A 13,010-nucleotide genomic window follows, 5' to 3' on the forward strand; every position below is an offset into this window, starting at 1 on the left:
TTGTTCCTTTCGCCCTTATTCCGGTGTTCAATTTTCGTTTCGCAAAAGAGGAATCGGATCAATGTTCTGTATTATTCCAATTTGTACATTGTTGCACCTTCATTCACTGAAACACCCGGAAAGGAAACAGTAATTATTCAACTGCGGTCATATTTGGCACCTAACTTACACAAGGTTGTACCTATTCAACTTACAGAAGTTTGTGTTCCTACGTAGATTATTTCTATATGAATATGGAAACTTTTTGAACCCCCTCGTATATACGAGGGGAGTTCAACAATTATTGTCCCTGGCATATAATTTGTCATTTTTCCACATAGCCCCCATCACTGTAATTCACTTTTCCCACCCATGTTCTAGGGCACGAATACCAGTTTGAAAAAAATGTGATGGCTGTGCTAGAAGCTTTTCTTCGACAGCATGAGCATCGCAGGTTGCTTCAGCCCTGGGAACAAGTGAAAGTCACTCTGGGCAAGATCTGGACAGTAGGGAGGGTGCTCGATTATTAGTTCCAATCCAGCAGCAGCAATAGCGGCGGCTGTAAGGTGATTTCTGTGGACTGGAGCATTGTTTTGCAGCAGCAGCATTTTCCTGTGACACATTCCTCTGCGTTTCTCCTTGATTGCATCCCTCAATTTTGGAATCGATTGCCAATAATAGTAACTTGTGATCTTTTGGCGCTGGAGGTAGTCAATGAACAATACTCCCTTGGCATCCCAAAAATGGTGGCCATAAGCTTGCCAGCCGATGGTATTGTCTTGAATTTCTTTGAGGGCGGAAAATCATGGTGCCGCTACTGCATGCTCTGTTGTTTTGATTGAGGATCATTATGGCGTACCCAGGTTTCATCTACGGTCACACATCTACCAAGAAAGTTGCTCGGGTTTCTCTTAAACAAGGCCAAATTTGTCTCTGAACAGCAGACTCGGTCACGCTTTTGATCAATGGATTTTCCAATTTCTCAGTCATGGCTCACCTTGTCCTAAGAACATAACATTAACATTATAGACCCTACATGGCTGAAATTTTGTGTGTAGTCATGCAAAGAGTTATACATGACATGTAAAAAATGTCAGTTGTTTCGGATCATTGCTTGTATGTTAGAGATAATAATTGTTGAACCCCCTCGTATATATAAAGATAATGTTACGATATTGCAACATGACATATGGTCCCATACGTATATGTTGTTTTAAGTCCACTTTATGCACTGGACCTACAGTTTAAAGTGGGATCCGAACCACTGTGCCACGTGCCTTCACCGGGTATTGAACCCGGGACCCCTTGATTACAAGGTGACGACGTTACTACTACGCCTCCGTGGCGAAGTGCTAACCAAAGGTCCTGTGTCTGAATTCTGGTGTGTGTGTGTGTGTTTCGCTTTGGAAATAGACCAGGTTCGCTAACGAATGACTTTGTACTTTCAGTTCGTAGTCTACAACACACCCAAAAATGGTCGACTACACCTCCCTGTTCCTGGGAGGCGTCTTGGTCTATCTTTTCTACAAATACCTGACGTGGAATGTCGACTACTGGAAGAAACTGGATGTGCCTTATGCGAAACCAACACTGCTGTTCGGCAACATTCTAGACGTCGTTCTGATGAAGAAATTCATCGGGGTGAACTTCAAAGACCTCTATGACCAATTTCGTGGAGAACCGTTCGGAGGAATTTTCATCTTGATGAAGCCAGCGTTGCTGGTACGGGATCCTGAGCTCATAAAACAGGTCCTGGTGAAGGACTTCAATGTGTTCTTTGATAGGCACTTCCACGCTGACGTAAACGTGGATCCTTTGGCTGGAAATTTCCTGTTTGGCCTCAGAGGGAACCGCTGGAAGCAGATGAGGTGAGGGGATGATAGAATCTGAACTGTAAAGTCGAGGAAAGTGGAATTTATGGTTTTCATCTCTTCCTCAGTTCCAATCTTTTCTGTTTTGAATCTTGATTCTTAATTTCACTGTGTATCTCTTTCTTTACTCTATACCAGTCATCTTTCTGTCTCTTCCTTTCTTCCTTTCCCTTTGTCTTATTCCTATCGTTCCCTTTCTCCCTCTATTTATTTCCTTTTCTTTCTTGCTGAATATCATCCATTCTCTTTCTCGAAATCTCTCTCTATCTTTTCTTCCCTTTCTCACTCTCACTCTCCCTCTCTCTCTCTCTATCTCTCTTCGTTTTGTTTATCCAACTCTCTCTATTTCTTCCAATCATTTTCTCTCAGTCTCGCTCTCTTTGTTTCTTCTTTTCTCCCTATTCCTCTCTATTTCGTCCTCTCTTTTCTCTGTCGTTCTACCAATCTTCAATTCTTTCATTCTCTTTCTCGAAATCTCTCTCTATCTTTTCTTCCCTTTTTCACTCACCCTCTCCCTCTCTCCTATCTTCGTTTTGTTTCTCCAACACTCTTTTCATATCTCTTTCTCCCCCTATCTCTCTCTCTCTCTCTCTCTCTCTCTCTCTCTCTCTCTCTCTCTCTCTCTCTCTCTCTCTCTCTCTCTCATTGTTCCTTTTTCTTTCTCCAACTCTCTCTAATTCTTCCAATCTTTTTCTATCACTCTCCCTCTTTATTTCTTCTTTTCTATTTATTTCTATTTCATCCTCTCTTTTCTCTGTTGTTCTTCCAATCTCCAATTCTTTCATTGTCTTGCTCCAACTCTTTGTATCTCATTTTATCTTTTCCACTACCTGTCTGTTTCTTCGTTTCTCTATTTCTCAGACACAGTATTTCGTCTTTCCTCTCTTGCTCGTATCCTGAAACGATTTTAAACGTAAAAACCTACTTCTCAGGGTTCAGCCCACCCAATGTTTTCAAAAGCGGTCGTCATAGGTGGAAGCTAATGGTGGTTTCTAAAGTGTGATTTCTTTTGTTTTTACACGAGAATTTACTTGTTCCCAGATATGTGCTGACACCTACATTCACTTCCGGAAAAATGAAGAGGATGTTCCATCTGATGAACGATTGTGGAAAACTTCTAGGCAGCATCTTCAAAGAGAGTGCACGGAGATGGAACACGATAGAGATGAGAGAGATGTGCGCCAGGTATGCGAATGACGTCATAGTGACGTGCGCCTTTGGGATAGAAAGCAGCAGCTTGAAGGACCCCAACGAGATATTCCGGAGGATGGGCCGGAAGATACTGGAAGTTGGGATCGAACGTGGATTCACCGGAGGCGGGACCTTCCTCTTCCCGGAACTGATTGCGTTCCTCCGTTTAAAGTTCTTCCAGAGTGACGTAGCGGCATTCCTCCGTTCCGCCGTCAATGAGAATATTGAGTACAGAGAGAAGAATAATTTCGTCAGGCAGGATTTCCTGGATCTGCTCATTCAGTTGAAGAACAGAGGATGCGTCGACAATGATGATGATGATGATGATGACGATGATATGGTCGCTAGGAAGCTTGATGGAGGATTTGAGGGGCACAAACCAGGTTAGTAATCTGACAGTAGTACATGCCTCATTCCATGAAACACCTTATATCTCAGCAAATGAAGTGGCAAAAAACAGTAATTATCCGATATCGCCCGAACAGATTTCTTCAAATTTACAGGAGAAACTACTTACTGAAATCAGTTTCTGTAGCATTGTCGAAGTTCTTGGAGGCATTTTCTTTCGCGGAAACTGAAAACTTTACCATAGAATGCTGCAGAACGAGAAATAATCACTTGTTACGTAAGGAACTTGCATCTTCTGTAATATTAGGCCGTTGTTTCCATTATGTACGTGCAGATGGCGCGAGCGTCGAAAGTCACGCGGTCTTGCCAGTGTTTCCAAACGTGGCTTTTTTTACGATAATTTTTTTTATTATTTTTAACTATGCTTACCTAACCTTGCCGGAAACTGTCCGCGGGGCTATCGTGAATGGTTTTTGGGGCTATCCGTCAATGGTTTGTGATGACATAATGAACACGAAAGTAGGTATTTTTCGGTAAGGAAGGTTGAAACACTGCATACCCACTGCAAATCGACAAAACACAAGCACGACGCGCGATGATCCATGACGAGTGCACGCCATATTGTCTGTTACCCAAGCGGAACAAGGAAGGCAAATAATGACTCCTAATATGAAAAGTTGACAATATTTTATGGAAAATGGCATAACCTCACCTTAAAGAATCTTCCGCAATGCAGAATGGTTAAGTATCAATGCTAAAATTAACGAAATAAACGAGTGAGAGGTGTTCGGGCCTTATCGGATAAGTACCGAAAAAACATAGAATTTGCATATTCCTTTTTATTCCTTCCAAAGTCATCTAAAAATGAAACTAACACCAAAGTATGGTCTTCACGGAAGTGACGTCACCTAGTTCGAAAGCGCCAAGTGCACAAGGAATCGCGACCATAGCTCGGAGCAGTGCCGGATCGACAAATCTTGCCCTCCCCCTCTATCTATCTTCACGCACACACAAATATAATGTATGTGTGTGTAATTCTTGATCTCATTGATTGATTGATTGGTGTTTTTAAGTCCACTTTATTCACAGTAAGGCTAATCGGGACTGGAACTACAGTTTCAATCCGAACCACTATGTGCCTCCACCGGGTATCGGGCCCGATACCCCTTGATTACAAGGCGACGACGCTACCATTGCGCCATCGGGGAGGCCTTGATCTCGTAGACAAAGTCACACTTAAGTGCCTAGAGTGAGATTCAAAACTCCTTTAACACCCCCTATAAAAAGTAAAGGAGTAAGGCTGGGTACAATTGGTCATGATAGAAACAAGTTTTCCGTCCTTGTCCCCGCATAAAGCGGCTCTAGGGCCCAGAATGAAATGGTACCCGGGGATGGGGCAAAGGCGGCCGCAGCGTGGTGTTGATCACATCACCTCCAAGATGGCCGACATCGAAAATATGTGGGGCTGTACCCTCACATATCCTAAATGTGCCTTCATGCACAGTGCTATGTGCACAGGGAACTTTAACTTAGCCTTTACCTGTATATATTACATTCGTTTCTGTACCACTGAATAACTACGTTTATTTCTTACATACGCATATACTAACCCTTTACTATGCCAATGGCTGAGGGCCCCCTAAAGGCTTAATTGTCCCCCCCCCCCCCGCACTGCGGGTTTTGCTGCTTGTAGATCCGGCACTGGCTCGGAGTACGGATCTTTGCAGACTTGGTCACGTGATTTCCGCACTCGTTGTTCATTTGTTTGAAATCGAGGAGGTAGAAAGCCAGCAACACAGGTTTAGGCCAGCAAGTTGTTTGTTTAAGTCCTTCTAATGTGTGGAAATGCATGTGTAGGAACATTTGAAAATGCTATGTGATTTCTATAGTGAAAAACACGTGTTTAAAACGTGTGGAAAACAACTAGTACTCAGTTTTATCAACTGATCGTATTTGGCGCTGCAGTCGAACTGCAATTCCAAAGACTCACTTCAAGTCCAAGACTTCAAGACCGCACTGCAAGACCATACTCGGAGGATGCTCGCTTCAAGTATGATCTTGCACCTTTCGGACACGGCCAGAGACTACATTTAACTAACATATTTTCTCCCCCCCCCCCAAAAAAAAATATTGAATGTACATTTTTTTAGATATGCAAGGTCAAAGGCCATATCGTGTGACCTTGAAATGAAAATTTCAATATTTTGAAATAAAGACATTTTTTAATGAAAACTATGCCCCCTTAGCTTCAAACAAGTTCAAGATTAAAATTATACCATCATTACAAGAAAAGTTATGAATTGTGTTTCTTGACCTTGCAAGCATACATTTTACATTTCTTTTATAATGTTGCCAACCCTGCCACAGCCACCGTGTATCAATTTGCTAAAATTTGACATATGTAAGTAACTTAATGTCCTCATCCATCCTACACAATTTCATGAAATGGTCCTGTTGAAAAGTTAATTTCTTTAATATGATTTGGCATGGACTGACACGTATGCATTTTCATAAAATTTGTTTTAATGAAGAATTATTAATAGCAGTACAAATGCCATCATGGCCTCGGCAATGACCGATGCATGCAAAATTCCTAAACTTTAGCCTCCTGTTTCTCAGTAACTATGAGGTCTACACAAGAAAATTTTTGATGTTTTTGCACCAAGTTTCATTGGAATCTGAATCGGTGGGTGTCATTCTGAAAATCTAGCTGGGTGATTTGATGTGTTTATTCCAGAAAATGTTTCATTACTCTTGTGTCCTGTCCACGGCAGGCAACATCAAGTTTCACTTTACGACAGCAGATGGCAATAGCAGGACTTGTCTTGCGCTGACCTCTGTTGACAGAAAATTAAACCACTTCCGAAGTGAAAGACAAAATGAACCACGAAAACACATTGAATTCCATATTTAAGGAAGTGATGTTAACGCATATGTCATGTTTCTTCTAAAGTATTTAAAATCGAGCCTTTCAAGACAGACTGTAGACCAACCAGAACACACACTCTTAAAAGCGATTATGGAAGAAGAAGAAAAAACACTTTATTTATATTCTGTGGTGAAGAAAAAGCGACGCGGAAAGTGTAAGCACATGGTTGTATTTATCTAATTGCATTTACGCAACAAAAAATAATGTAAATTTCTACAGCAGTGAGTGATTAGAACAAATTGAATTCGACAACCAAACTTAAAATACATCTTTTTTTGATTATCTTAAATTGTAATTTAAACAAACTAAAATTAAAAACAATTAGTACAACCTGGGAAAATGATATTTTTAATGTCATTATTATCAAAGTTTCTTTGTGCTTCAGATCGCATTTAAAATACCGATATATATTCACTGGCGTACTCAGAGCGGGGGCTGATGAGACTACAGCCCCCTCTGAAATTGAGAAAATCAACATTTTCAAATAAAAGCTGTGAAGAATTAGAGGTAGAAACAGCTTAAAAAGGCCTCCGATGAGAGTGGAAATATTTCATTGTGTATGCCGCTCTTTTCAGCCCCTCCTGAAGAAAAATCCTGTGTACGCCAGTGTATATCTTCCTTTGCAAGGAAAAGAGTTAAATAACAATATTAACTAAGAGCCGCTCTTCCTCTGAGCATGATAGTGCCACATTTTGACATTTCACACATTACTAACCCAATAACCATTGTTGCTTTGCAGACCAAATCAAGTTTGAAGGAGACGACCTAGTTGCACAGGCAGCCGTATTCTTCCTGGCAGGATTTGAAACCTCGTCCACAACAATGTCCTTTGCTCTCTACGAGCTGGCACTCAATCCAGAAATTCAGAAGAGATTGCGAGCGGAGATTGTGAGTGTCCTGAACGAACACGGAGGAAAAATATCCTACGAAGCCATCCGACAGATGACGTATTTGGATTTAGTTATATGTGGTATGTACATTAACTAATATACCAAATTATTATTCACTAGCTTGGGCATAGTGTCTGCGGGCAAAGTTCTTCATCGTGTTGAACACAGAGTTCCCGTATTAGGGAGAAGGCCACGAAAGGCGGGAAGTCGTCTACTTGCTCCAGCTCTTTCTGAATCACATTGGTTCAAGAGCAGCTACAGAGATAGCCAGGGAACATAGGCGTCGCCAGGAAGGGTGGGGCAGGCCTTTGATAACACTTAAAAGCAGAAATAATAATAGTAGCTATTATGATGACAGTCATCAGTACAATAAGATAATAACTATTATAAATAAATAAAAATAAACCAATTTTATTGTAAATTTATTATTATTATCAGTGTGGGAAATAAGGTGAGGTGTGACAATTTCGCACCAGGCATGCATTTATTCAAATATCGTCGGAATGGGCACTGCTACTCAGTGGCGTGTCCAAGGGGCGGTTGGTGGGGGTTATAACCCGCCTTTGGTCCAGAATTCCTAAAAAAAAGTCAAAGGTAGGAAAAGATGGCAAAATGAGAGCTGACTACCAGAAAAAGTGTACGTAACCCCTCCCTTTCGAAAATCCTGGGCACGCCACTGCTGCTACTAAACAAAATCCACACATAATTTGAGAGTATGAATTTCTCCTCATGTTGCAAGTAAAAGCGGATTTTGAAGTTCATTATTAAGCTAGGTGCCGTAGCGTAGAAAATCCCATGTATTCCGTATGGAGAGACAACTTCAAGTTACGGCTAAACAAATGGGAGTTTCGACTCTTTCTAGCGCAAATATCATCTTCAATGGATCCTCTACCCGATCATGTTTCTTTTTCCGCCAGCGGAAGCTCGATATCCCAAAGAAAACTAATAAAATAATTCGCCCATAAGTCTAATCCTTGCCTCGTACGGCCACCCTGGCAGTGTTGCCAAACCTGATGCACATAAAAGAGCTAAATTTCACCTTAATTTGAGCTAAAGTTGACTTTCAAGCAGCTAGATTTACGATGGCTACATAAAGTGCCTCCCATGGTAATTTTAGTTGTCAGGGGGTGGGGGCGCTGCTATTACCGGTAACTTTAAAGTGACAACTATCTATTTCACCGTCTAGATCTGACGGCATCACCCATCTCAATAATACATCGATGGTTGGAATCGAAAATAAGATTATCGGATAACAGTATTGCCATCTTCACCTCAGCCAAGGCCCTATATAAAAGTAGATGGGGAGTTAAAAGGGGATGGGGCGACACAGCCAATAGAACAATATCACGTCACGTGCAATGTATACGCATGGCAAAGTTGGTCTATATGGCCCGGGCTAGTGATGACATCATAGTGGGGCAGGGGGCGGGTGCCGAACGAGTGCACGAAAGAGCCAGATCTGGCCCCAAAAGAGCTAAGTTGGCAACAGTGCTCCCAGCTGCCTCAGAGAGAAGGACCTGGGGGAAATTGTCCGTCCCCCCTTAAGCCTTTTGCTTTGGGGGAGGATGCCCACTCAGCGGCGTATTTGTGACTTCATTTCGGGGAGGTAGGTTTTTTTAGGCATGAAATTTTGTATACGTTACTCGTCAGTAAAGGAAATTATTGCCTTGCAGTTGTAAGTACCTTAAGACAGTGTTTCTAACCTAGACCATTAAATCTTGTAATGACATTTATACGTAATTTGGAAACACTTAGTATATTTATATTCTAAGAAAACGCATACGCAAACAAAAGTTGTTGAAACTACAGTGCCTTTCAAGGTCTTGGCAGCGAGAGCGCGTCTGCCGGCAAACTTGGTGCAACATACGCGTAACTTGAAACGCTAGTTATGTTATGAAATAAGATCGTACAATTACATGGAGAGTTACAATTAGAATAAACACATACGTTATTACAACAGGCGTTGGAAATGGATTGACAATATTTATAGCTGGAGTTGGAGCCAATTTTGAGTTGGATTTAAGGAAAATTATTGCTCTATCCACATTAAGACAACTTGGGCTAATAATATTAACATTGCCTATGGGGTTAAAAGAATTAGCATTTTTTTCATTTATTAATACATGCCATGTTTAAGTCCTTATAATTTCTATGTGCAGGGGCAGTAATTCATGTTGTAGGGTATGTTCAAGATATTCGTTGTATAGGAGGCATAATTAATAAAATACATATAACTATTTCTTGTATAATAATTTCTAGTCTTGCCTTGTGTGGGATACCATTTTTAGCTGGATTTTATTCTAAGGATTTAATTTTAGAAGTATTAAAAATATCTCTTTGAATTTGGTAGTACAGTAAAACCTCGTCAATCCGAACTAATAAGTTGACCTGTTTAACGAAAGAGTTCATTCGAACTCCGTTTATAGCAATAAAACATGTTTCTTATGGTGCATTTAAAGGGCATAGGCCTAAATACACTATACGGTACAGTAAAATTTAAAGCAATACGAAAATGCAGTGCTTCTAGCCACATTTAAAACCTTGCATTCTGCTGATTTCTTTTTCTTTTTGCCTGCCCGGATTAAGCGAAGTCCGGCTTAACGAGGTTTTACTGTATTTATTTTATTGTGAATTTCTACTGGGATAACTAATGTATGATTCTCGCTCACCCCGCCCCTAGAAACACTCCGCAAGTATCCGCCCCTGGCCTTCTTGGACAGGATAACAAACCAGGAATATACAATTCCAGGCAGCAACGTCACCCTGGAGAAGGGAAGCTCAGCCTTCATCTCCGTGTTGGGTATTCACTACGACCCGCAATACTACCCGGACCCGGATAGGTTCGACCCGGAAAGATTTACGGAGGAGAACAAGAGGACGCGACCCAACTATACCTTTCTCTCGTTCGGGGATGGACCCAGGAACTGTATAGGTATGTTTAGTGCTATAGTCTCAAAATTTTCACACGGTATGCGCTGTTGAATCGTTACTGATCATCAGAGCTAAGATTTACATGTAAATACACACTTTTACTTTGACAAATTACCACTGAAATTTCGTAATATTTTTACTAACAGTGATGTTTATAGTGATTTAAGATACATTATGCAGGGTGAGTCCAAGGTCCCTGACCACGCCTTATAAAATGCATGGGAGTGTAGATTGCAGCGATTCGTCATGGTAGTAATATATGCCCATAACTTCCTTATCATTAAAGTTTTCATAAATCGGACTTCATCACTGAATTCCTGGTGAAATTCTAGCCCAAAACAATACCCCACATGCCCCCCTTCCCATTTATAGAAATGAAGTTGGATCCAAGATGGCGGACATTGTCATGACATGCACCAAAAAGTTTCCTCTTAGGCCTAACATATTACTACCATGACCAATTGCTGAAATTTACACTCCCTTTCATTGTATAAGGGGTGGTCAGGGACTTTTGACTCACCCTGTATAATGTATCTTAAATCACTATAAACATTACTATTAGTAAAGATGTTACGAAATTTCAGTGGCCCTGTATTGTCAACATTTTCCCTATGTTTCTACGTTTAATATATTATTTTACATATTTAAGGAAAACAAACAATTTTACATATTTCAACATATTTATTTCACACATTGTTCATATTTCACCATTTTGAAATTGTTCCAAAGAAATAAATTATTAGGATGGATCAAATGAAAACGGAACAGTGGATGTATTGGGTTATATGGCGACAACCCTGTGTAGAGGTGGAGCGGGAGGTAAGGAATGAAACCCCTACTGCATAATGGACTCGCCCTAGATAGTCGCGCATGAGTACATGATATGCGCAGACGGTCGGGCAACAGTATCGTCCGCGCAGCAATCAAGACCAAACGGCCCTGTCTATTGTCCTCTGGATTGGTTTTGCTGCATGACAACGCGCAGCCACATACGTTAGCTGTTACGAAGAACACGTTGGCGACGTTTGGGTGGACAGTGTTTGAACACCCACCGTATAGCCCGGATCTGTCGCCATGCGACTTCCATTATCTTTAGTCCGTTGAGAAAGGCATTGAAGGGTCGGACAATGAAGTCATGGACAATGTTCGCAACTGGTTACGATCTCAGCCAAAGGAGTTCTACAAACAGGGTATTCATCACCTGGTGAAACAGTGGGACAAGTACTTGTAACTTTGGAGATTACGTTTGAAATGAACATTGTTGATTTCATTCTGTGACCGCTGTTCCGTTTTCATTAGATCCACCCTCGTATGTGGCTCCATGAGCATTTCAATTCTCGGCTCCGTGTTCTTGTAGGAATTGCATGAAGGAGGCTGTCATTTCTGCTGCTTAATGCGATGCATATTGTTTTCTTTGTGAAAATTGTCATGCTTAGATGGGTGACAAGTTGAAAACAGAAAACAAATAACTGAAGGTTGCTATTAGAACACTGTGTGCAAATAAAAAATACCTGAATAATTTTAATTTCAATCCACACTAAATTAATCATTTTAGAAAGGGTTGTGTTAAAAGTTTTAAAAAAATGAATGAAAAGAATGACTTTATGAAGAAGTACATTCTATTAAGAATGTCTTGCTAAATTCTTCGTCAAACTTATTTTTGCAACTAATTTTAATTTGCAAGGAAATATTGACCACGTAGCGTTCGTTACATCTCCATGAACTGCAAGTTCGTTTTAAATAATGAATGTCTGTGTTAGTATCTTCTGCCCCCAATTGAATTCCGTATGCTTACAAGAACTGGCCTCAATCATGACTGCTCGAAGTCATAATTCAACAGTTTGTGACGTAGGTGAAACACGCCTATTATCTCGTAGTCAACGCAGCAGTCGCTTCAAATGTAATTATTCTTACTTGCTCTGTGTGGTGTATGAACTAACCACACGATGCTTTTTTTTTTTGTCAATATTTTGGAATATTTTGGATTTTTACTACTTTCCATTGCTGATAACACTCGTTCTTTTTTCTGAAGAGTATCTGACATAAAAATCAATAACATTGCTGTACACCTACGAATTTTGTCTAAATTCCACTAATCAATATGACGTCATATTTCATCAGTAAATACCCAGATCGAGCAACCTGTATGTACTTATCTCGATTATGCTCGTAGATCTGGCAACATGGCACTCGGTTGCCATGACAAACGGTGCTGCCATCTGTTATCGAAAAACTACTGCAAGATCACCTTTAGTACGGCCTTAAAGAAAACCATGTAAGAATACTTCTTATTGAAATTATTATTTTGCGAGCATACTTATGTATTCAACAAGCTTGTTTTTTTTAAATTAAAAAAAATCGATTTAAATAAAATAAATCAACAAAAATGATTTTTTATATAAAAGTCATGATTTTATATCCACCCTAATTGTACAGCTACAGTACATACACAGTAGAGAAACATAAGTAGGTATATAAGTGAAAATAACCTCTTCATTAGGCCTATTATATTTAACATGGCATGTAGTGTGTTTGGCTTAACATTGTGGCCGTGCATTCTTTCTTGATAACAATTTCTATTTTTATCTGTTTGAAAATCTGAACACGGTATAGATGATTAAGATCTCCCATTGATGTATTGAACAGAGTAGGCAGAATTTTCAGCAAGTTTTCAGGACGCGTGTGGTTACCACACATCCACGTGGTTGTCCTTTCAAGAAGTGACAAGTGGCAGCTGTACGCTAGGGTACCCGGAAGGGCGGGGAGCAGGGGGGCCCCTGAGATATCTGTAAAATTTTAATGTAATTGGAATGGTGAAACTGTAGCTATATTCTATTGCGTTACAGGAATAAAGTGCCATGTCCAACAAAA

General features: G+C 40.4%; 1 protein-coding gene across 1 annotated transcript in view; it reads left to right on the forward strand.

Annotated features, from left to right (window-relative positions):
* LOC145996330 (uncharacterized) overlaps positions 1-13,010 on the forward strand; it is a 123,998-nt gene that overhangs the window by 433 nt on the left and 110,555 nt on the right. The window contains 4 exon segments of the mRNA XM_083132761.1: positions 1,428-1,847; positions 2,892-3,424; positions 7,058-7,288; positions 9,889-10,140. Of these exon segments, the coding sequence (XP_082988887.1) occupies positions 1,453-1,847; positions 2,892-3,424; positions 7,058-7,288; positions 9,889-10,140 (1,411 nt within the window). The 5' untranslated portion in view covers positions 1,428-1,452.

Source organism: Lepisma saccharinum, chromosome 12 (genome assembly GCF_977018435.1).
Source record: "Lepisma saccharinum chromosome 12, izLepSacc3.1, whole genome shotgun sequence".
In the NCBI taxonomy this organism is placed as follows: Eukaryota; Metazoa; Arthropoda; class Insecta; order Zygentoma; family Lepismatidae; genus Lepisma; species Lepisma saccharinum.